The sequence below is a fragment of the Brassica rapa genome, chromosome A09, assembly GCF_000309985.2.
Source record: "Brassica rapa cultivar Chiifu-401-42 chromosome A09, CAAS_Brap_v3.01, whole genome shotgun sequence".
NCBI lineage: Eukaryota > Viridiplantae > Streptophyta > Magnoliopsida > Brassicales > Brassicaceae > Brassica > Brassica rapa.
This window is the reverse complement of record NC_024803.2, coordinates 34,764,936-34,789,055: the sequence shown is the minus strand read 5'-3', so window position 1 is coordinate 34,789,055 and position 24,120 is coordinate 34,764,936. Positions and strand designations below refer to the sequence as shown.

Below are 24,120 nucleotides of genomic sequence, written 5' to 3'. Positions count from 1 at the left end.
TTTGTGTGTTATTGTCTCTGCCTTGAGGAGATGTACGATCCAAAACAAGAGGAAAAGAATGAAATTTGATTTGATATATTCAGCCAGAATCTGGACCAGTCATACATGTCTTGCAATAAAGAGAAATGTACATTCAATTTGCACTAACTATTGCACAAGAGAGAAAAAATGATGGATGATATCTCTAGACATGTGAACTTGTTAAACAACTCCATCTCCTACTTCGAGATCCCTCCCCTAGAATCATAAGCATCCCCATATTATTTGCTGACATATCATACACATACCTGCATAATTTTGTAACTGAATTGATCAGAATATTGAACCAAAAAGCAAGTGTTGTTACTCATAAAATCTACTTACTTGTTTCGCTTGGCTTTCCTTCTACAAGAAACAAAAGACACCATCCACTGAAACACACAAAAAGAGAGATCAATTCTGAGGCTTACACACAGTTTCAGAAAGCAACATTGAGAGATTATGATTGTTTTTACCTTGAAGGCCGTTACTACAGAGACTCCTTTGAAAAATGGCATTTTCCTAACCATGTTCCGCCTATCTGTCGTGACAGTTTCCTTAGATAAACGCTGTGCGTATTCCTTCAACAACACCAACTGAGCTTTGTCCGTCCGCATAGACACAATGATCTGCCTAAGTGATTCCCTATCAGCCTCAAGCGCTTGAAGCCTTGTGTAAAGCTTCTCAATACCCGGCTCGTTACCTCCTTGCTGAGCCATCATCATCATCACCGGTTCTTCCTTTCTCGGAGAATCCCAATGATCACCATTCAACTTCCCCTTACTCAACCTACTAGGCTCGTCCACAATCTTAACTTCAGAAACTCCCACATGAATCGAGTCAATAGTATAAACTCTGTCACCGCTACTAGACATAGGAGAGTCTGCACAAAACTCAGTCCCCTTTATCTCCTTCGCAGTTCCCAAAGGCGAGTTTGGATCATAGTAAGGCCATCTCGGAGACTGATCATCCACACTATACTCACAAGGGTAAACATCAACACTGTCTTTCCCAAACCCAAGTATCTCATCATGAATCTCTCCTTCTGTTAACCCATAGCTCAACAGCTTATCCTTGTAAGCTTCAACCTCGTAAGTCAAAGCCTCAATAGCCTGCTCTTTCTCATACAACAGCTCCTCCAAAACCAAAAGCTTTTCTTGGTCATGCGTCATCTTCTCTTCAGCAAAGGCTTTGAACTGCCGAGCTTCCATCTGAATCTCAGCCTTTTCTCTCTGGAGCCTAAGTATCATCGACATCGTCTCGTTGGCTGCTGACGCAGCGGCTTTCCTCTCTTCTTCGAGCTCCAAGTGGAGATCTTTCACTGTCTTTCTTTGGGAAGAAAGATCCTCGAGGAGAGCAGCGCATTCGTTTTCGACTAGTGACTTTGCGTTTGAGGATGAGTCAGAAGAAGAGCCGCGTAGCAAGAAGTCGTTGAGCTTTCTTTTCACCGTTCTAGTCAAAGGCTCTGAAGAAGAAGATGATGCCTCGAGGGAGTAATCACAGCGTTTCACAACGTCTCTCGAAGAAAACTTCAACTCAGAATCCATGGTGTCTTGTTGTAACAACCTCAAATGCTAAGATACGACGATGAAATCAAGAACCTTTGTTTCATTCTTCGATTGAATTGCGAGAAGGTTTCAGCATAATAGCGAAACAGAGGAGATTAAGTGGTGATTTTCAAAAACACGAAAGATTGTATCTTTTTCAAGAATAAAATGTAATCTTCGTTTACCTCGACGAGAAACTTTAAGATTGGTGCAGCTACGTATTCACAAAGATCTATGCTTTCAGGGGAAAACAGAGGAAAAAAGATGATTTTTTTTTCTCTCTGTTTCCAGGGAAGAAACAGAGAAGAAAATGTCAGAAACGGCAGGATGTTCAGGAGGGAGAGAAGGAGGAGGAGGAGGAAGGTTATGTTTTTGGGTTTGTGTGTTGATTCTCCTCCATCTTCCTCATCTCTCTCCCTCCTTTATCGGAGCGCGTTTCATTGTTCTTTGGACTACGTGCCCACAGAGAAGAGTAGTTCCATGACATTAATTAAATTGTAATAATAAATTAGAAAATTCCAAAAAAAAATTAATAATATTGATGACAAAAAAATTAAATAATATTTTCGTTAAAAAGGTCAGTTAATGCAATGTTTGCGAGTATGAGCATAGTTAGAGTTTTGTGGTTAAAAAAAAAAAGAGAGCACAATTAGAGTTTAGGAATCATACTTGATGTTTGCTTGGAAAAAATGTTGATCCCATGTAGTCTAAAACTAAGCAATATCACCATTGGTCATATGTTTCTTCATCATCTTTATATAGAAAAAGGTTGGTTTGAGTTATCTACTGCAGTATATAGGTGGGTAGGTAGAAATTAATTTCATTCGTTTGTGTGTTTTGGTTCACAAGGATTTTGTGATCTCTCTTTAGAAGTTTAATGGACAGAGATATGGGTGTAACTTGTAACACGTAACTATTACTTTCTCCTATAAAAATATTGATGTTTATAATTTTTTGGTATACAAAAGATTAATGTTCTGATTTTAACTAATGCAATTTGTTTTTAAAATTAAAATCTAAAATTATTGTTATAAAAAAATTAAAATCTAAAAAATATTACTGGTATAATTTTATTGGGAAACAAATAAAACTAAAAACTAATAAATCAAGTTATTTATTTAGTTTTTATGAATATGTGTATAAATCCTAAAACATCAATTTTAAAATTCAATAAATAAATAAGTAAATTAAAAGAGGAATTTAATGAGATTAAATAAAAAAAAGGAAATTTTATAAATAAGAACAAGAGGAAATTGAAAGCAATGTACTAAACAAAATTCAAAGGATATAAATGGAAGCTAATCATTGCTTTCAATTTTGATTTTTTTTTCTTTATTTTTGCTAGTAAAACTTCCGTAAATTAGGGTATCTCTATTTACATTCCATAATTTACTCTAAAAATGGAGTGGAAAATGGAATATGAACAAAAAAAATAAAAAATTACTCTATAAATGGAGTAATCATTTTTTATTATTATTTTTACTCCATTTCCCACTTCTGTAAGTTAATATATGAAAACTTATGTCTTTCAATTTAGCAATGCTAGTGCAACAGATGTCTGATCCCAGAATTGATGATAAAAACTAAAGCACAAGTGTAAAACTGTCACACTCGTTGTTCTCAATAAAATAGCCTTCTATGAGTGTTTAGTGGACCAAACTGAATCACAATAAAATAGATATAAGAGAGTTGGTGTCTAGGCGGGCAAATAGGACTCCAGCATCAGTTTGGCTGGGGAGGGAGCTAAAATCTCAACGATCAGGTATGTGTATTTCCATTCCTTCTTATCTGCCTTGTCTTTAAACATCTCCGTGTACACTTTCCCGGCTCCATGAGGCCCACGGATGAAGAAGTTTACCTCCACATGCTCCACTCCCTCTTCATCTGTAAACACTCTGTTCGGTATACGTTGGCGAGCAGCTCGGTTTCTGGTTTCTTGTCCGTACCCTGTGATGGGGGATCCAATCCTCACCCTCACCTGACCGTCATCTTGGATTCTCTTAAACGCTTTGTCAAAGACCTTGTACTCTTTTGGTTGAAACACGAGCTCTTTAAACACAGCGTACCCAGAAGCCCCAGCGACCGCAAGCCCGGCCAGGATAACAAAACTGTAGGAAGCACCTTCTGTAAAGGTTACCGGCTTCTCCGGGATATGGTACGTCGGAGAATCAAAAGGATCCTCCTCCACAGTCACCACCTCTTTCTTAGCAGGTTCCTTGGAAGTTCTCGACGCAAAAGATCTAGACAACAAGCAAGAGGGCCTGCTGATGTTCATTGGACAAGATTCCATACGTCGGAAGCCAAAGAAGAGTCCCTTAGCTCCATTTGAGACCACACTCATGAGACCAGAATCGGGAATGGCTTGACTTGATGCTCCTGTTTGTGAAGCGGAGGTAAACTGGAGGGTCGATTTGGATAGGCTGCCGATGGATCTCCTTAGGAAGCTCATCATCTCTACTGCTTTTGAGGTTTCTGTTGCAAATTTCCATATATTTTTTATTATTTGGGTTTGTTTTATCACATGGGCTTTTTAAAAGCCTGGCCCGACAACACCAAAAGGTGTAGATATTGGGGGCATAACTACAAGGCATCAGATTCTGTAAAGTAGGCTCAAAGTGCTTTGAAAACTCTTAAAGTCCTTTTCATGAGAAGCCCGTATAATAGAAAAATCTATTCAACTTTTTTTTTGCATCAAAACATCATATTCCACTATGAATTCGACTAATTGGTTCAAAAACTATGGGGGAAGTTTGCTCAAATGATAAACAAACAAATATTTGTTTACATATTGCATAAAGTTGTATACAGGATACGATTGAATGTATAGAGTTATATATTAAGGTAGTCTTTTTGTTGTCCACCATATATATAGATTTTTTTATCCTACAACAATGGTCTACGAGAATTAAGGTAGTCTAGTGTCTGGTTTGTCCCTCAAATATTTTGTCCGAATGATGACTTGGAAGAGCATTTACGAAGGTGTTTGTACTGCAGAGATACGTTTAAGGACCCACTTAGATTTGTCCTTCCTATTTCGCGATAGTGCTGTGTCAACTTTCTGATTTATATAACACCTCAATCATTCGATCGAGTCCCACATCTTTTTTAGAAGAGCATAATCTTTATAAAGATTTTGTTTTTATAGTGAAATATCTAGAACATGGTGGTGATCTTTAAAGTAAGTGTACAAAAAGGCTTGTCATGATTATCATTCTTTTGTTCCATGATCATCATTTGTTGAGCTTAGTTACTTAGTATTTTATAACTTTTAGTTGTTTTCAATTGTGTTGTTCCAAAAAAAAGGTTGTTTTGAATTTATAAGTTTTAGTCACAAATTGTATGTGTTTTTAATCAATTCACAAGTTTGTTTCGGTAAACGCTAGAACATTTTCCCATAATGATCAATCCTCTTTTGGTGAATAGTTGTGGTTTTTAGATCGAATCATCTTGGTTGTTTACATAATTTGCTACCTTCTTATACGTTATAGTAAATTTTTACATTCATTACATAATTTTGGCTTTTGATTTCTCATGTATGTACCCAGACGATTAATTTTTGAGAGGAAAAGGCAACAAGGTCGAAAATACTATTTACATTTCTCTCAAAAACAATTAGTTATTAACTTATTATTGAGTTGTTGACCGGTATAAAGATAACATTTATGGCGGACACAACATGAAGATTACATTACTGTTTATAAAAGCCACTCGGCGACACAGTATGGCTAAGAAACCTAGGTATGTGCACATCATGTATTGATAATGCCAATACATATCCCACATTTTTTCTCTATATACTAAATAGATATAAGTACATCATGCAAAATAGACAGCATTCATCAATTTTATAACAACATGCATCACATGGATTTGGAATTCCATGCACTATATGCACCTATTGTCAAATAACATAAAATGTTATATATATACGTCTAAAACGTATCAACGATTGCGCTGATTCTTGTGCATTGGAAAGTATTAGAAAGATATTGATCTGCCAATTTTGAGAAAGATCATCTCATACGCTTCACACGAAGCAATCTTCTTGCAACATTTTGCCGATTTGAACATTATATAAAACTCGAGATACAAGTTCACCTAACAATACAAGAATTAAACATTAGAATGCATGGGTGTAAAGGGACCCATCGATACCCTCGAGATGCGTCTATGTACCGTTTAACACATTTGGATGTGAACAAAATTCGAGATGACGACATTCAATGGATGAAAACGATAACAATGGTCAAAGCGGTAGAACAAAATAAAGACAAATTCAGAATAAGAAAGCCATATGGGATGAAATTATTGGCAGATAAAATATTCATTAGAGTGTAGCCACACAAATACGATAACACAAGGTGTCATATATGCAGTGTGTAAATTTAGTGTTTACAATCAGTTTGAATTCAAGGGTGGGTTGCTATAATTATTGTAGCTTATATATTTACGTAAAGAAGATGATCTCAACCTCCAAGCTATATGCCTCAAATAGCTAAAGGTTTTAGGAGACACTTTGTTTTGCAAGAAAGATTAACAGCAATGCTTTTAGGAGACTTATTGATAGATCATATTGCTAAAGGGAGAACTCATGTCAAGTTTACCATCAACCTACCCAGTGTTTATGTAACTTTACACTGTGACTGTTATCTCCACCCTGATGAATTTATGAAATAATAAGAACAAAATCGAGGAAAAAGATGGCAATCAAAATGGAATCTCATGCGTAACATGCTTACGTTTAAATTGATAATCAAAATGGAATATGTCAAGTTTTTAACACATACAATATACATCATGATATGAGTATATAAAATTGAAGACAATAATATACAAAATAAAATACTATATATTGGCCACCCACTACTTACTAAACAATCACTTTGTTCTTCGAATATGCAGCTTTTCATTCAACTGACCGACACTGCTGATGTCTAGTATCAAAATGGTCGTTTACATGCTTTTCAAGTGGTACTATTTAAAGAGGTTGGATCTTACAGTAATTAGTTATATTTTAATGCATTTTTGTATTTTAATAATGATTAGTTATAAGTTTTACAATTTATTGTACTAATTGAAAATTTTAGTTAAAATTAAATAAAAAAATCATGAAATTATGTATTTAATATTTATAACCAAATTTGTTATATTTTATTAATATGTGAAAAAGATTTAAATATTTAAAAAGAGAGTAGATTAATTTCCCTAATATTTTCTCCTTCGAAAAAAAGTTTTTCTACATTATTGACACATTTAAGAATACAATAGTTATTTACTTATTTATAATTAATTTTTTAATTATTTTAATTATATAACTTTCTAATAGCTATCAACAATAATATTTAATTAATTCAAATATTTTAACTAATGTTTTTCAAAATATGGAAAAATATTTTTAAAATATAGAAAATTTATAATTTGTTATATATTTTTAATAAATATCAACCAATAATATTTAATCAATTTTAGTGTGTTTAACTAATGTTTTTTAAAATATAGAAAATATATTTTCGTGGAAGAAAAAAAAAGCCAAAAAATCTTGATTTTGGGATAGTAGGAGTACACAACAAATTAATAAGAGTAGAAGATCAAACACAATAATGTCTTTGACCCCCAAAAAAAAACTCCCGAGTAAATACAAAAGACGACAGAAACAATACAAAAAATAAAAAACAGAGAGACGAAGATGATTATGATTATTAACTAGAAAGATACTTCTTACTTTGGCCAAGCCACTACTGCTCAGACAATAACTCACTTCTCTCTCTCTCTCTCTCTCTCTCTCTCTCCCTGCAATGTCACAGCCTCTCACAGCAACTAGACCGACCAACAGCGGAATCTCCTTATCCCCTCTCCGTCAGCCACCGCCTCTCTGTACTTTCCTCTTCATCATAGTCCTTATCGTCGCCACTTTCTACACTCTCCACCACCCAGACGCAACTCCTCCTCTCCTCTTCTCCCAAAACACCCATAACTCCCTCACTCTCCGCCGCCTCTTCCTCTCCTCCGCCTCCAACGCCACAATCTCTTCTTACCTCCGCGCTCTGACACGTCACCCTCACCTCGCCGGAACAAAACCCTCTCTAGACACTCTCAGCTACGTCACAAACCACTTCCAAAGCCTCGGGCTCGACACTCGTCTCGCAGAATACGAAGCTCTCCTCTCTTATCCTGCGCACATCTCCCTCGCGGCGCGTTTTAGCAACAACACGACGGTGGAGTTCGACTTAAACGACGTTCCCGGCGATGACGATGTGGTTAGGCCTTACCACGCTTACTCCCCGTCTGGATCGGCGCAGGGTAGCGTGGTGTTCGTGAACCACGGCGAGGAGAGAGACTACCGTGCGCTTGAGTTGATCGGAGTGAGCGTTAGAGGCTGCGTGGTGTTAGCGAGGAAGGGAGAGTCTTTGGGGAGAGGAGGGATAGTGAAGATAGCAGAGGCTAAAGGTGCGCTGGGTGTGCTAATATACGCAGAGAACGACGGTGGTGGATTTGGCGGTGTTGAGAGAGGTACGGTGATGAGAGGAATCGGAGATCCGGTTAGTCCGGGTTGGCCCGGAGTTGTCGGAGGAGAGAAACTGAGTTTGGAAGATGGTGAAGTCACTAAGAGATTCCCGAAGATTCCATCTTTGCCTTTGTCTCTACGCAATGCAGAGATCATATTGGCTTCTCTGGGGGGAGCTAGAGCTCCAGTGGAGTGGAGGAATTCGGGTCGGGTCGGGTCAGGTCAACGGGTTGGCCCAGGACAGACGGTTGTTAACATGACGTTACAGGTAAACTAGGTAACTGGAGAGTCTTGTAGTTTCCGTTATATGTCCTGAGTCTTTGTAATTTAGTGTCTTTTATTATTTCTTGTGATTAATTTACGTTAAAACCTTTTTGAATATTAGATTTTGAAACTTTTAATTTGACCTTACTATATATGGTCGGAAATAAAGCTTTTTTTTTGTTGCTTTTTGGTTTGGTTAGTTGAAAAAGTTGGAATCTTTGAGGTCAATTTGATGTTCTTTTACTTTCAAGAAATTATTAGTTGGTAATTATTAGCTGCGTGAACCAATTTTTTTAAAATTGTTTCGCATAGGTAGATTGCCTAGGTTGAGCCATCTACGTACTGTTTATTTACTATTTGGCTTTGAAACTTTTAAGGGGGAGTTAAAGATGAAGAAAGTTCACAATGTTGTGGCTACTATAAGAGGTAGTGAGGAGCCTGACCGGTACGTGATTCTTGGGAACCATAGAGACGCATGGACGTATGGAGCTGTGGATCCAAACAGTGGAACATCAGCTTTACTCGACATTGGTAGACGATTCTCTGTGTTGCTTAAATCTGGTTGGAGACCACGTAGAACCATTCTTCTTTGTAGTTGGGATGCAGAAGAGTTCGGAATGGTTAGTTAAGAGAAAAGCTGAATCTTCTTATAGGCTTTTTGACTAAAAGCAAATTTGAGTTTTGAGTTTAGTGTTTTTTTTTCTTTCTTGTTTTATAGATTGGATCAACTGAATGGGTTGAAGAAAATGTTCTGAACTTAGGTGCAAGTGCTGTGGCTTATCTTAATGTAGATTGCGCGGTCCAAGGCTCTGGGTTCTTTGCTGGTTCAACTCCTCAGTTAGATGGTCTTCTTTTAGATGCCTTGAAGTTGGTCCAAGATCCTGATGATGTAGCCTTGACAGTTGAAGATACTTTCAAGTCTCAGAATAACATTGTGAGTAGACTCAGTCTTTAAACTCCACAAGGGTGTCTTTGTGAATGATGTATGCTTTGAAATGGAGTGCAGATAGAGAGGCTAAGTAGAGTAGATTCTGACTTCTCCGGGTTTCTTCATCATGCTGGGATACCGTCTATAGACATGTACTATGGTGCAGGTAAAACAAGAACTTGATTCCACAACATTCAAGAATGTGATGATGAATTCATGCCTAACTGATGTTTTTTTCAGATTATCCTGTCTACCACACTGCTTTTGACTCCTATGATTGGATGATCCGCAATGCAGATCCGTTGTTTCATCGTCATGTTGCCAGTTAAACTTTTGTTTCTCTTCCTTCTTATTCTAGTTTTCATGGCTGCTATGCAGAGGAGTTAACTCTCTTGTATGCTTTTCTATATCTCTCAGTGGCTGGAGTTTGGGGACTTTTAGGAATCATCTTGGCTGATGAGCCAGTCATACCGTTTGATTACATCTCTTATGCTGAACAGTTACATGTATTTGTTTTTTCTACTCACTCCATTTTATAAATAAGAGAAAGGAAAACTGAGTTTATATATGTGTTTTGGTGTTACGGTTCAGGCACATAGAGATGCATTGAGCAAACTCTTAGTAGGGAAAGCCTCCGTTGATCCCTTGAGCATGGCGATAAAAGAGTTCTCTTTAGTTGCTAAAGAAGCAAAAGATGAAGCAAAGGTTTCTTGAAAGGGTTTTTGCTGATTGATATATATATATATATATATATATATATATATATAATCGTCACACACCTATTCACATCTTGGTGATTGATTGCAGAAGTTAAAGGAACAAGCATACAACAAAAATGATGCTGCAGCAGCTGCCAGGAGAAGAGGGCTAAATGATAGGATGATGCTTGCAGAAAGAGGGTTTTTGGATTCAGAAGGGATCAAAGGGAAAGAATGGTTCAAGCATCTTGTAAGTAAATTAGAAACATCATTTTGTTTTTTTTTTAAATCAGAATTCACTACCTTTCCAAACTCATATGTGACCTTGTGTTTGCATGTCTATGTAAAGGTGTATGGACCTGCAGCTGAACCAGAGAGCAAGCTAGGTTTTTTCCCGGGAATAGCAGATGCTATTGCAGTAAACTCATCAGAGGGAATGATCCAGCATGAGATATGGAGAGTTGCCAGAGCGATTCAGAAAGCAAGCAGAGCTCTTAAAGGAGGGTTCACATGAGCAGAAAACTCAAAACACTTGTCGTTTGTATATGTATTGAGTAACTGTAGATTGTAGAAGCATAACCATATTACTTTATGATGTAACCAAAATAACATTGTTGTATTATTCAACACACGTTCAAGACTAATAGAATCTTGGTTTTAAACTCAAAATAACCGTGTCTTATTTTATGCAAGACATCTTCACTGAATCTTAAACACTGAATCTTAAACCATGATCAATGCAGGTTTTTAGGATGGAGTTCTTAGTGTAATATAAGCTAAAAAAAACACTAAAAAACGTCTCATAAATAAAACATATCGAATTTGGAATTACTTCGTTGACCCTGTCTTCTTCTTGCTCCATCTCTTCCTCCATTTTAACTTCAAACTCATCATTTTCAAGTTTAGGTACCCCCAACTGAATGTCCTTTTGTCTCTGAATAACTGACTCTTTTTGAGGAATTGAGCTATATTATATTACAACAGAGTAATGTGTTTGTATTTGGTCAGTTGTCACTCAAATCTTTAGTTTTACATTTCCGATAAGATCATACGAAATGTATGTGGAAATATCAACATAGAATTTGCAGAAAACCGAGTTTCTTTATAGTAAACATCGAGAGAAAGGAACTAGTATTTATTCTCTCATTTTTATTTTCTTTTAAAAAACAATGTTGACTGAAGCAAAGAAGACAAATAAATCTAAATTTCGGTGAAAAAAACTAACAAATTTCAATATTTTTTCCTATTCACAGCCACAATAATATCTGTGAACATTTAAGTTTTTCTTCTCTTACAAATTCTTCATTAATTTGGGATCAATTACTATAAGGAAAATAACATCTCATATATCCGAACGTTTGTTGTCCCTTACGAATATTCTAAGACATTGCCTAAAACGAGTTTTAAACCATGAGTTTGAAAATTTCGAACCGACAGTAAAAATAAATCACACACCAAACATTTTATTTTAAATGAAAGCAGAACCAACTATTGTTTGCTAAAAGAAGTAAAAAAAAAGGTCGGAGGAGAAAATAGATAGGGAAAAGAAGAAGTCAAAGAGAAAGCAACGACGTCGTAGTCCTTGTCAGAAGAATATACCCACATGTTTGAAAAGAATTTGTCAACGCAAAAACAGAAAATGATTTACGTATAAGTAGCCGTTCCCGACGCTGCCTCTGATTTCATTTCTCACAAATCATTCATCTTCCTCTTTGTCTCAACAAGTTTCTTCAATAAGACAACAATTACTCTTCTCTTAGGTTTTCTCTAAGACCATCATACAAGTGTATTATTTGTCAACGAGAAAGTCAGCAAAAGAAAGTTTTGTAAGTGTTTTGTGAATCTGTTTTACTTTTTTTTTTTTTATTGTTGTTCTGATGAGAAATGAGGATCAAGCATGACTTTGGTCAATGGTCATTGTTTTCTTTCAGTTATTGTTTCCTCAACAGTCAACATCTATTTTATCTTCTTACAGAATTGTGTTAAACTGTTAATAACGTACGACTTTTTTGTTTTGTCGGAACTGTGAACTTGGAGCTTGATTTGTTTATAAGTCTTTTCTTGTATCAACAAATTTTTGGCACCTTTCTTGGATCGATGTATAAAGAATGTTGCCTAACACATAATAGCATCTTATTTTATTGTTGAAAAAGGTCTTGTTGGCTAAATAATTTACAAAATTATTGTACGAAATGTTGAAAAAAGAAAATAAAACGAAAGGACGTCTCCAAAATATATTTTTAGTTATAAAATTTATCTCGTTGAACTGTTTAGTCTTGTAACGAGGATAACATGTAATTTATGAATTTGAAATGGTTATAGTCTTTGGTACACTGAATAAAAGATATAGCTAATCCTTAATTATTAATTATTGGGTTAATTATACGTACTAAATGCGTGTTCTTACGACTAACGCATAGGAGAATAAAAAGAGAGCAATGGCAGGAGATCAACTACACGTCCTAAACGCACTCGACGTCGCCAAAACGCAATGGTACCATTTCACCGCGATTATCATCGCCGGAATGGGATTCTTCACCGACGCATACGACCTTTTCTGCATCTCCCTCGTCACTAAGCTTCTTGGCCGCATTTACTACCACGTGGACGGCGCAGAGAAGCCAGGAAACCTACCTCCAAACGTCTCAGCCGCGGTTAACGGCGTTGCGTTTGTTGGTACACTAACGGGCCAGCTCTTCTTCGGCTGGCTCGGTGACAAACTCGGGAGAAAAAAAGTTTACGGCATGACTCTCGCGGTCATGGTCGTATGCTCAGTCGCTTCAGGTCTCTCCTTTGGGAGCACACCGAAAGGAGTGATGAGCTCTCTCTGTTTCTTCCGGTTCTGGTTAGGTTTTGGCATCGGCGGGGACTATCCATTGTCCGCGACGATTATGTCTGAGTACGCTAATAAAAAGACACGTGGCGCGTTTATAGCCGCGGTTTTCGCCATGCAAGGGTTCGGAATCTTGACCGGGGGGATCTTTGCGATCATCGTGTCTGCGGTTTTCGACGCTGAGTTTCCCGCTCCGGCTTATAAAGTGGATGCCTTGGCGTCCACGGTACCTCAGGCTGATTACGTGTGGAGGATTATACTAATGGTCGGTGCTGTGCCTGCTGGGATGACGTATTACTCAAGGTCCAAGATGCCAGAGACGGCGCGGTACACTGCACTCGTGGCCAAGGACGCGGAGCTAGCGGCTTCGAACATGTCTAAGGTATTGCAAGTGGAGATAGAAGCAGAGCATGATAGAGTAGAAGAGATTGCTAGAGATAGGTCCAAATCGTTTGGCTTGTTCTCCAAGGAATTCATGAAACGTCATGGTCTTCACTTGCTTGGAACCTCAAGCACATGGTTCTTGCTAGACATCGCCTTCTACAGTCAGAATCTTTTTCAGAAAGATATCTTCAGCGCCATTGGATGGATCCCACCGGCTCAGACCATGAACGCAATCCGAGAGGTTTTCATGATCGCGCGTGCACAAACCCTAATCGCCTTGTGCAGCACGGTACCTGGTTACTGGTTCACAGTTGCATTTATCGACATCATGGGTAGATTTGCGATACAAATGATGGGGTTCTTCTTCATGACTGTCTTTATGTTCGCTCTAGCCATTCCTTACGACCATTGGACTCACAAGGAGAACAGAATCGGGTTCGTGGTTATGTACTCGTTAACGTTCTTCTTCGCAAACTTTGGACCTAATGCCACTACTTTCGTGGTGCCTGCTGAGATCTTCCCGGCTAGGTTTAGATCAACTTGCCATGGAATCTCCGCGGCTTCTGGAAAGTTGGGAGCGATGGTTGGTGCGTTTGGATTCTTGTACTTGGCACAGAGTCCTGACAAGAACAAGACAGAACATGGATATCCTCCAGGGATTGGTGTAAAGAACTCGCTCATTGTTTTGGGTGTGGTTAATCTTTTGGGGATGGTCTTTACATTGTTGGTTCCTGAATCTAAAGGCAGGTCTTTGGAGGAAATGTGTGGTGAGAACGATGACAATGATGAAGGCAGCAGTTTCAGAAACAACCACTGAAACAGCACGGTATCAACTGGCATAGAGGTTTTAAAGATTTGTATTACTTATTACTTGTATTTTTGTTCACTATATTTCTTCAAATTTCTTGACACTAGAAGCTCAAGTTATTCTTTATATCCACTTTTTATTGATTGATTTAAAATGGTATAGGATCTGATTCTTTTACACATCTGTTTCAGTTTGTTTTTGGAATTTTTTTAGAACTTTTTTCTTTGTGTAATCCATTGTAACAAATGAAATAAAGGGAATAGAAAGCTATTATGATGGACTGTGTTTTTCAGCTTTCTTTGTCACCGCTGAACTAATTAAGAAAAGGATTTTAGAATCAAATATCAAGCAGTAACACTAAGCAAAACAGTGGTTGTAAACTTGATTGAACTTGTGTAAAAAAAAGAACTTGATTGAACTGTATAGAAAGTTAAGCCATTAAAAAAAAAAGTTAAGCCATAAAGAATAGCAATTGGTCCACTGCTCATAGAGTTACAAGGCTGCTTTGTCTCTTGTGTTCTTGGGACAAAAAAAGTTCATGTGTTCAAAGTTACAGTATATACACTGATGAGTTGAATCTTCTTGCAAAGAATTTGAGCATGGCAAAACTTACAGTTTTGCCCCGTTCTGCATAAATGGGCAAAACCAAAACTGCATTGTCTTGCTTATTCAACCATTTTTTGTTCAATCTGCAACCACAAGAGGAGATGATTCACGGTACTATGTACAGTGTGACTCTATGAAAGATGTTTGTTGTACTTTTTTGAAGGTATCAATGAAAAGCAAGGGTAGAAAAGACAGCTTTGTAAAAGACAATTAATAATAAGAATCTTCTTATACTCTATACATATCTTTTGTTTAAATGGTGAATGAGTACAATACATGGGAGCACCACTAGACACAATACAATTCAACATCACCAACAATACACCAATAATCTGGATCTTGGTTTATGTAAAAATAATGAACTTATGCGTATAACTCGGACATAGAGGCAGCTTCGTGTTCAGAGGCCAGGTGAAACCAAACCATGCAATGTAATAATTCCAATCAACATACTGTCTTCATCGACCACTGGTAGAAACTGTACAGGCGATGTAGGTGACTACATTTTCTTCATAGCCTCAACTGCCATTGTCTCTGGTCCAATTGTCCTCGGCTTCCTGTTTATAGATCCAATGCTTATAGGATCTAAAGCAGAGTTTTTTTCTCACGTGTTGTACATTTCTCCAACACTGAGTTTGAAGATAGCTTCTCCACTTGCTTTAAGAGTCCGGCGAATATCTCCATCAGTGTATGTACCCATCAAGCGATGATCATGAAACAACCACAAGAAAGCACCCACATCCTTTGCTGGTTAGCTCCACCAACTGATCCATTGTCAAGTCACCTTCTTTACAAACCGGAAGCTCTTCTCTCTTCTTCATAACATCCTTGACCTGTTATATATAACTAATTTTTTTAAACATGCATGTGAAACTATTTAAAAATGCATGTGAAATTTTTAATACATAATCTGTTTACTAAATGTATTTGAAACTTATCATATTTTATATATAACTAGTTTTTTTTACAAGAAAGAAAAAAATAGAAGGTTTTTCCTAAACATGCATGTGAAACTATTTAAATTAGAAATGATGCAAACTATAAATTCAGTGACCTCAGTTTTCTCTTATTTTTAGTATAACTTTGTGAAACAAACAAAAGAATAGTATTATTAATTTTGCAAATGGTTGAAGTAATTTGAAGAAGGTGATTGATCATGTACATGATCGATTTGTTTTACCGTAGGTCCGTAACAGCGAGGTTGTAGCTTTTATATACAGTTAACACCATCTTGATTATTTGTCATATTTTGAACACATTATGGAACACATTATCAGAGCTGTAAACTAATAGAATTAAGAAGAGGTTACTTCAGCTGATCTTAATAATACACATGAAATTCTATGTGTACTGAATAGTGGATCAAACGGATAGTCATTTGTACGGTGAGATTAGACTAAATATGAACAAATCTTAAATCAGATGTTGGAAGTTCGAAACAAGTCTCCATTAGGACCAACCGAATCACATGTAATGTGTTCTGAAGAAAAACAAAACATTTTTAATCTGTTTATAATATAGAGATTATGGATTAAAATACTAGTAATAAACATGTACTAGATAGAATTATAGGTACACAAACAAAGTTTTGAACCAGCCTCCCAAACAACATATTCTACAAATCTACTGAATCTTGGGTGGTCTTGATAATCTACCGTATGATAAAAAGAGCTGAGAAACTAAAAGTCACCGTCTTAATCCCCCTACTTGAGAATGGGATGTTAACACGGAACACAGGGGTAGTAGTTTCCATCTCCATCATCGAGTGAGTAACTGGACATCAACCCAGCAAGCTCATCTGCACAAAACATCATAAAAATAACAGAACATACATGAGATGCCAAACGGATAGAGAAGAGAAATATATTCCAAGCACGATCTTTAATGGACAGCTTCTCTTTGGTGAAAAGAATTGAACATAAGAACCCTCATGTTCAGACACATGGTGGGCTCGGTTCAAGTTGTCCCCCCCCCCCCCAGGACACGTTCTTGATAAGGCAAAAAGACCAAACCATCAGAAGAATCACGTGACCAATCTATCTTAGTTAGCTATAAGCGAGCGATTAACATACCATCATCCGGAGGTACCGGGACGTTTCCCGCTGGATCTTGGTCGACCCAAGTATTCTGGATCGGATCGAATCCTCTCATACCCGCCCGATTTGGGTCGCCCGGTCTGTCCATGCCCGAGATACCCCTGCCGCGGTTGTTCCTGGTGAGGCAATCTCTGACTCGGATCCATAACTCGGGAAGAGTCGAGACCAGGTTTCTCGTCTTTTCGGACAAACCCTGGCCTAAGATGAGGAGGAACGAACTTGTGAGGTTTCGGAGAAACGGACATCGGAGCCGGAGCAGCTACGTGTTTCTCAGATTCTGGGGTCCGAGCTGGAAAAGAAAGCGAGGAAGCTGGTCCGGTATGTCCTAAAGGACGGAGAGAGATCTGATTCGGATCTGGATCAGAGATGGTTTGATCCGGAGTCTTGGCGGGAGCTGGAGATGGTGGAGGAGGCGTAGTGGAGGCAGAAGCGGAGGAAGATTTTAAGGGCTTGGGGGAAGGTTTGGTGAGGACGAGCATACGGCCATTGGAACGAGCGACGGAGGAATAAGAAGCAGGGGACGAAGAAGGATCTCTTTGGAGGATGTGGCTGTAGTTGTATTTGTTGTTGTTGGTTCTTGCCATTCAATCTTTCCCTTGTTGCTTCTTCTATAAAAATTTCCCTTTTTATATTTTGGGACCAAAGAAAGGAAGAAGATGAATCTGTTTTCTGGTTTTCGTTTTCTGTTGTCTGTCTCCCCTTGTTTCTTTATTTCTTAATTACACACTAGGGATTAACCCGGGCTACGCCCGGGATTTTTATTTTTTTCTAATTTAAGTTGTTAAATTATTTATATTTAGGCTATGATTTATATTTATATAAATGTTAAAATGCATGTCATAATTAAAATTTATTTTTAAATTTTAACACGTTAAATTAACATATTTTTTACTATTTAAATATTTTTTTTGTAATTTTATTGGCTATTTAGTTATCATATTTAGCAAAACTATCTTTTGAGTGTTGGAATAAATGTTTTAGAGATTTTATTAAACTGCAGAGTATTTTTGGATCGACCACATGCTCAACATTCGATCGATCCGTAAAAAGATGGTCGATCTCCTTGGCCAGGTAAGTACAATTTTAGCAAAAATATCTTTTATTTTCAAATATTAAGTATATAACTATTCTTTTTAATATTTTTTTAATTGTATTTTTGATTAAATTATTGTATTATAATGGTTATGTAAATATTTTTTGTGATGTTTGAATTTTTGTTGTTCGTATACTTAACCTAGATGATATTGATGTTTAACAATTTATTGTTTTCTGGGAATAGAAAATAATGATATATCAAAACGTATCTAATACTTGTTAAATGATAGTATAATGTAAATTACATCCATTATTTGAAAATAAACATTTGTTGTTTTTATTTTTATTTTAAATCAGAAATTATTTTTATTTAAAAACATTATTTATATATAATATAATAGTTTAAGTTTGGAAGATTAATCTATATATATAAATTATGTATATTTTTTAAAACATAATTTAAGATATTATATATTGAGTATCTGAATAAAAGCTGAATTTCTTATCTTGAAAATCAGATATTTATATTTTTGTCTTCATGTTATACTCACCAATCCATCATTGATATTTATAACTCAGTATGTTTTTTAAAAAACTTAGTTTTAAGTAATAAACGAATTTAATAAATTAAATTCATCACCTATAATGTTCTGTAAACTATATTTGAAAACTCTCTAAAATTATATTTTAAGCATAATATTATTATTATTTAATTTAAGTTATTTTAAACATAATATATGCTAAACCAACTTAAATTATATTTACAATAAGACCATCCTAAACCGGTTAGTAAACCAAAAACAATACTAAACCAATATGAACCAATACCTGATTCGGCGAGGAAGGAAGTGTTTCGGGATAAACGCTTGAATGGTTATCAACTGAAATGGTTTGATCATGAAAGAGTTAGTATGAATATTAACAATAAAATTATAGATTAGATTAATTTAAATTTGTAAGAATACCTTTGAGTCTATGAAAAGCAATTCAATTCCCATGAATAAGTTTGGCTTTTGGAAGTTGCGGGTTTTCCAACAATGAATCCACCTAACAAAAAGTTTGTTGTTATAAAAAAATTTCATTCAATGTCATTAAAGGTTTCTGGGACGGCAAGAGTTGATAGTGAAACCATTTTTTTGCTCGAGTGCTTTGAAATTTTGCTTAATAGTGTGAGGTTGATGTGGATGGAATAATGAGTTTTATAGGGACTTTCTTGATGTAAAATTATACATTTTTTTTTGTTTAATGTGGTATTTCCATTTTTATATAATTTACTACCATTTAAAGATAGAAGTACATTTTAAGATAGATGTTTAAATCTTAATGTACTTTTTCCATTTTTTAAAATGTTTATTTCCATTTTTATATTTTTATTTACGTAATATCTAAATTTTATATTTTTAAATAGATATTTAAATATTATACACTTTTTCCATTTTTTAAATTGTGTATTTACTTATATTATTACATAAGATATGTTTAATTTGATGAACATATATTATATATTATACATTATTTACTTATTATTTATTTTCATGTATATGTATTTCCATTTCTTGTACTTTTAATTTACTTAATATCTATATTTTACATTTTTAGATAGATGTTTAAATCTTAATGTATGTTTTCCATTTTTTAAATTGTATATTTCCATTTGTTATACTTTCTATTTACGTAACATCTATATTTTAAATTTAATATATATTTTTAAATCTTAATGTAATTTCCCATTTTTTAAATTTGGTATTCACTTATATTATATATTTACTTATTATTTATTTTTCTTTATATTGTGTATTTCTATTTCTTATACTTTCTATTTACTAATAATTTTATATTTTAAGATTGATTTACATTTTAAGATAGATGTTTAAATACTAATGTATTTTTTCCATTTTTTTAAATTGTGTATTTCCTTTTCTAATACTTTCTATTTACTTAATATCTATATTTTACATTTTAAGATAGATGTTTAATATTTAATATACTCTTTTCATTTTTTAATAATTGTGCATTTACTTATTATTGTATATATAATTCGTATATTTATATATTTATAATATTTACTTATTATTTATTTTTCTATATATTGAGTATTTCTCTTTCTTATACTTTATATTTAGTTAATGTATATATTTTATATTTTAAGATAGATGTTTAAATCTTTACGTATTTTTCTATTTTTAATGTAAAACGGCAATGTTTAATAGAAGAACTTGGACAAATAGTCAAATAGTTATATTTATGTTTTTTTTTAAATAAAATTCTAATGTTACATTATGAAGATAACCCGTTTTCTTAGTGAACAATGGTAATCTTACACATGTTTAATGTAGTTTTTCCATTTTTTATGTTGTATGTTTACATATTATTGTTATTTTTAAATGTAAAATGGTAATTGTACATATGTTTAATGTAGTATTTCCATTTTTTATGTTGTATGTTTACATATTATTTATTATTTTCGAAATTATATATAATTTTTTTTTTACAAAATAGTAATGTTACATTATGGAGATAAACCGTCTTTTTTTAGTGAAAAATAGTAATCTTACATATGTTTAATGTAGTTTTTTCATTTTTTATGTTGTATGTTTACATATTATTTTCTAAAAATAAAAATGTAAAATGGTAATCTTACATATGTTTAATGTAGTATTTCCATTTTTATGTTGTATGTTTTACATATATTTATTATTTTCAAATTATATATAATGTTTTTTGTTTTTTTATAAAACGGTAATGTTACATTATGAAGATAAGCCGTCTTTTTTTAAGTGAAAAATAGTAATCTTACATATGTTTAATGTAGTTTTTATATTTTTTTTATGCTGTATGTTTACATATTTTTTATAATTTTCGAAAATAAGTAATATTAAAATGTAAAACTATATTTTAATGTCATGTGTCATCTTTCGAGATTATATTATATATTTACTTATTATTTATTTTTCTTTATATTGTGTATTTTTATTTCTTATACTTTCTATTTACTAATAATTTTATATTTTAAGATTGATTTACATTTTAAGATAGATGTTTAAATACTAATGTACTTTTTCTATTTTTTTAAATTGTGTATTTCCTTTTCTTATATTTTCTATTTGCGTAATATCTATATTTTACATTTTAAGATAGATGTTTAAATCTTAATATACTTTTTCCATTGTTTTTAAGTTGTGTATTTCTTTTTCTTATATTTTCTATTTACTTAATATCTATATTTTACATTTTAAGATATATGTTTAATATTTAATATACTCTTTCCATTTTTAAAAAATTGTGCATTTACTTATTATTGTATATATAATTCATATATTTATATATTTATAATATTTACTTATTATTTATTTTTTATATATTGAGTATTTCTCTTTTTTATACTTTATATTTAGTTAATGTCTATATTTTATATTTTAAGATAGATGTTTAAATCTTTACGTATTTTTCTATTTTTAATGTAAAACGGCAATGTTTAATAGAAGAACTTGGACAAATAGTCAAACATATTTATTTTTAATGTAGTATTTCCATTTTTATGTTGTATGTTTTACTTATATTTATTATTTTCGAAATTATATATAATGTTTTTTGTTTTTTTAATAAAACGGTAATGTTACATTATGGAGATAAGCCGTCTTTTTTTTTAAGTGAAAAATAGTAATCTTACATATGTTTAATGTAGTTTTTCCATTTTTTAATGCTGTATGTTTACATATTTTTACAATTTTCGAATATAATTAATATTAAAATGTAAAACTATATTTTATGCCATGTGTCATCTTTCGGGATAAATTTTTTCCGCTGATGTGGACGCCCTATGGAGCCTCAAAAGCTCCCTTTTATTAGTAGAGAAGTCAAACATATTTATGTTTAATGTAGTATTTCCATTTTTATGTTGTATATTTTACTTATATTTATTATTTTCGAAATTATATATAATGTTTTTTGTTTTTTTTTTATAAACGGTAATGTTACATTATGGAGATAAGCCGTCTTTTTTTTTTAAGTGAAAAATAGTAATCTTACATATGTTTAATGTAGTTTTTCCATTTTTTAATGCTGTATGTTTACATATTTTTTACAATTTTCGAAAATAATTAATATTAAAATGTAAAACTATATTTTATGCCACGTGTCATCTTTCGGGATAATTTTTTTCCGCTGATGTGGATGCTTCCATTTTTTAATGCTGTATGTTTACATATTTTTTACAATTTTCGAAAATAATTAATATTAAAATGTAAAACTATATTTTATGCCACGTGTCATCTTTCGGGATAAATTTTTTCCGCTGATGTGGACGCCCTATGGAGCCTCAAAAGCTCCCTTTTATTAGTAGTTCAAAATTATATATAATGTTTTTTGTTTTTTTTATAAAACGGTAATGTTACATTATGAAGATAAGCCGTCTTTTTTTATAAGTGAAAAATAGTAATCTTACATATGTTTAATGTAGTTTTTATATTTTTTTATGCTGTATGTTTACATATTTTTTATAATTTTCGAAAATAAGTAATATTAAAATGTAAAACTATATTTTAATGTCATGTGTCATCTTTCGAGATTATATTATATATTTACTTATTATTTATTTTTCTTTATATTGTGTATTTTTATTTCTTATACTTTCTATTTACTAATAATTTTATATTTTAAGATTGATTTACATTTTAAGATAGATGTTTAAATACTAATGTACTTTTTCTATTTTTTAAATTGTGTATTTCCTTTTCTTATACTTTCTATTTGCGTAATATCTATATTTTACATTTTAAGATAGATGTTTAAATCTTAATATACTTTTTCCATTGTTTTTAAGTTGTGTATTTCTTTTTCTTATATTTTCTATTTACTTAATATCTATATTTTACATTTTAAGATATATGTTTAATATTTAATATACTCTTTCCATTTTTAAAAAATTGTGCATTTACTTATTATTGTATATATAATTCATATATTTATATATTTATAATATTTACTTATTATTTATTTTTTTATATATTGAGTATTTCTCTTTTTTATACTTTATATTTAGTTAATGTCTATATTTTATATTTTAAGATAGATGTTTAAATCTTTACGTATTTTTCTATTTTTAATGTAAAACGGCAATGTTTAATAGAAGAACTTGGACAAATAGTCAAACATATTTATTTTTAATGTAGTATTTCCATTTTTATGTTGTATGTTTTACTTATATTTATTATTTTCGAAATTATATATAATGTTTTTTGTTTTTTTTAATAAAACGGTAATGTTACATTATGGAGATAAGCCGTCTTTGTTTTTTTAAGTGAAAAATAGTAATCTTACATATGTTTAATGTAGTTTTTCCATTTTTTAATGCTGTATGTTTACATATTTTTTACAATTTTCGAAAATAATTAATATTAAAATGTAAAACTATATTTTATGCCATGTGTCATCTTTCGGGATAAATTTTTTCCGCTGATGTGGACGCCCTATGGAGCCTCAAAAGCTCTCTTTTATTAGTAGAGAAGTCAAACATATTTATGTTTAATGTAGTATTTCCATTTTTATGTTGTATGTTTTACTTATATTTATTATTTTCGAAATTATATATAATGTTTTTTGTTTTTTTTTTATAAAACGGTAATGTTACATTATGGAGATAAGCCGTCTTTTTTTTTTAAGTGAAAAATAGTAATCTTACATATGTTTAATGTAGTTTTTCCATTTTTTAATGCTGTATGTTTATATATTTTTTACAATTTTCGAAAATAATTAATATTAAAATGTAAAACTATATTTTATGCCACGTGTCATCTTTCGGGATAAATTTTTTCCGCTGATGTGGATGCTTCCATTTTTTAATGCTGTATGTTTACATATTTTTTACAATTTTCGAAAATAATTAATATTAAAATGTAAAACTATATTTTATGCCACGTGTCATCTTTCGGGATAAATTTTTTCCGCTGATGTGGATGCTTCCATTTTTTAATGCTGTATGTTTACATATTTTTTACAATTTTCGAAAATAATTAATATTAAAATGTAAAACTATATTTTATGCCACGTGTCATCTTTCGGGATAAATTTTTTCCGCTGATGTGGACGCCCTATGGAGCCTCAAAAACTCCCTTTTATTAGTAGAGATTTAAGATTGCCATGTACTTTAATGATTGCGAAGGTGAGAAAGATACAGGAGGACGCAAGTCTTGTGTTATTCAGATTAAGCACATGACACGTATCCATTCTTTTCTAAGATAATTTTATTTTATGGTAAATTCTATCCCACTTATAATCTGAGAATATATTGATGTGATTTAAAGATTTTAATGGATAATAGATAATTAGAAAGCATAATTAAGCGATAATTTTTTGAATTTATGTTATTTTCATTACGTTGATCTGCTGTAACTAAGCCG

The 24,120-nt window shown here is 32.9% G+C and overlaps 5 protein-coding genes and 1 long non-coding RNA gene across 7 annotated transcripts; 2 read left to right on the top strand and 4 right to left on the bottom strand.

Moving 5' to 3' along the window:
* Positions 1-54: 54 nt before the first annotated feature.
* On the bottom strand, positions 55-2,131 carry LOC103841377 (myosin-binding protein 3). Of its 2 annotated transcripts, XM_009117905.3 has the most exons (4): positions 1,751-2,131; positions 495-1,631; positions 364-410; positions 55-287 (listed from the first exon to the last, which is right to left on the bottom strand). In XM_009117905.3, the coding sequence occupies exons 2-4, from the start codon at positions 1,563-1,565 to the stop codon at positions 185-187; spliced, it is 1,221 nt and encodes a 406-aa protein (XP_009116153.1). In that variant the 5' UTR covers positions 1,566-1,631; positions 1,751-2,131; the 3' UTR covers positions 55-184. The 2 variants fall into 2 exon arrangements, with proteins under 2 accessions (XP_009116153.1, XP_033136726.1); XM_033280835.1 differs by having other exon boundaries at positions 495-2,131.
* Positions 2,132-3,000: 869 nt separating this feature from the next.
* Positions 3,001-6,881, bottom strand: LOC103841375 (probable mitochondrial import inner membrane translocase subunit TIM21). Its single transcript, XM_033280838.1, has one exon. The coding sequence runs from the start codon at positions 4,015-4,017 to the stop codon at positions 3,262-3,264; it is 756 nt and encodes a 251-aa protein (XP_033136729.1). The 5' UTR covers positions 4,018-6,881; the 3' UTR covers positions 3,001-3,261.
* Positions 6,882-7,106: 225 nt separating this feature from the next.
* LOC103841374 (probable glutamate carboxypeptidase AMP1) lies at positions 7,107-10,629 on the top strand. The gene is made up of 9 exons (XM_009117899.3): positions 7,107-8,338; positions 8,712-8,954; positions 9,053-9,268; positions 9,341-9,428; positions 9,503-9,586; positions 9,680-9,768; positions 9,854-9,967; positions 10,070-10,210; positions 10,310-10,629. The coding sequence occupies exons 1-9, from the start codon at positions 7,361-7,363 to the stop codon at positions 10,472-10,474; spliced, it is 2,118 nt and encodes a 705-aa protein (XP_009116147.2). The 5' UTR covers positions 7,107-7,360; the 3' UTR covers positions 10,475-10,629.
* A 236-nt stretch (positions 10,630-10,865) lies between these two features.
* On the top strand, positions 10,866-14,424 carry LOC103841373 (probable inorganic phosphate transporter 1-7). Its single transcript, XM_018654731.2, has 2 exons — positions 10,866-11,786; positions 12,381-14,424. The coding sequence occupies exon 2, from the start codon at positions 12,399-12,401 to the stop codon at positions 13,992-13,994; it is 1,596 nt and encodes a 531-aa protein (XP_018510247.1). The 5' UTR covers positions 10,866-11,786; positions 12,381-12,398; the 3' UTR covers positions 13,995-14,424.
* A 381-nt stretch (positions 14,425-14,805) lies between these two features.
* On the bottom strand, positions 14,806-15,403 carry LOC117128453. The gene is made up of 2 exons (XR_004451752.1): positions 15,200-15,403; positions 14,806-15,148 (listed from the first exon to the last, which is right to left on the bottom strand). It is a non-coding gene; the product is annotated as an uncharacterized LOC117128453 (long non-coding RNA).
* A 618-nt stretch (positions 15,404-16,021) lies between these two features.
* On the bottom strand, positions 16,022-24,072 carry LOC103841372 (alpha carbonic anhydrase 8). The gene is made up of 3 exons (XM_009117897.3): positions 23,849-24,072; positions 16,664-17,413; positions 16,022-16,389 (listed from the first exon to the last, which is right to left on the bottom strand). The coding sequence occupies exon 2, from the start codon at positions 17,269-17,271 to the stop codon at positions 16,666-16,668; it is 606 nt and encodes a 201-aa protein (XP_009116145.1). The 5' UTR covers positions 17,272-17,413; positions 23,849-24,072; the 3' UTR covers positions 16,022-16,389; positions 16,664-16,665.
* Between the last annotated feature and the right edge of the window lie 48 nt (positions 24,073-24,120).

Excerpts from the sequence above, each read along its gene's own strand:
- LOC103841377 (XM_033280835.1), bottom strand. The coding sequence starts at position 1,565 with ATGGATTCTGAGTTGAAGTTTTCTTCGAGAGACGTTGTGAAACGCTGT. Across the intron at positions 411-494 it reads CTGTAGTAACGGCCTTCAAG|TGGATGGTGTCTTTTGTTTC; the intron begins GTAAAAACAATC and ends TGTGTGTTTCAG. Across the intron at positions 288-363 it reads AGGAAAGCCAAGCGAAACAA|GTATGTGTATGATATGTCAG; the intron begins GTAAGTAGATTT and ends AAAATTATGCAG.
- LOC103841375 (XM_033280838.1), bottom strand. The coding sequence starts at position 4,017 with ATGATGAGCTTCCTAAGGAGATCCATCGGCAGCCTATCCAAATCGACC.
- LOC103841374 (XM_009117899.3), top strand. The coding sequence starts at position 7,361 with ATGTCACAGCCTCTCACAGCAACTAGACCGACCAACAGCGGAATCTCC. Across the intron at positions 8,955-9,052 it reads ATGCAGAAGAGTTCGGAATG|ATTGGATCAACTGAATGGGT; the intron begins GTTAGTTAAGAG and ends CTTGTTTTATAG. Across the intron at positions 9,429-9,502 it reads AGACATGTACTATGGTGCAG|ATTATCCTGTCTACCACACT; the intron begins GTAAAACAAGAA and ends TGTTTTTTTCAG.
- LOC103841373 (XM_018654731.2), top strand. The coding sequence starts at position 12,399 with ATGGCAGGAGATCAACTACACGTCCTAAACGCACTCGACGTCGCCAAA.
- LOC103841372 (XM_009117897.3), bottom strand. The coding sequence starts at position 17,271 with ATGGCAAGAACCAACAACAACAAATACAACTACAGCCACATCCTCCAA.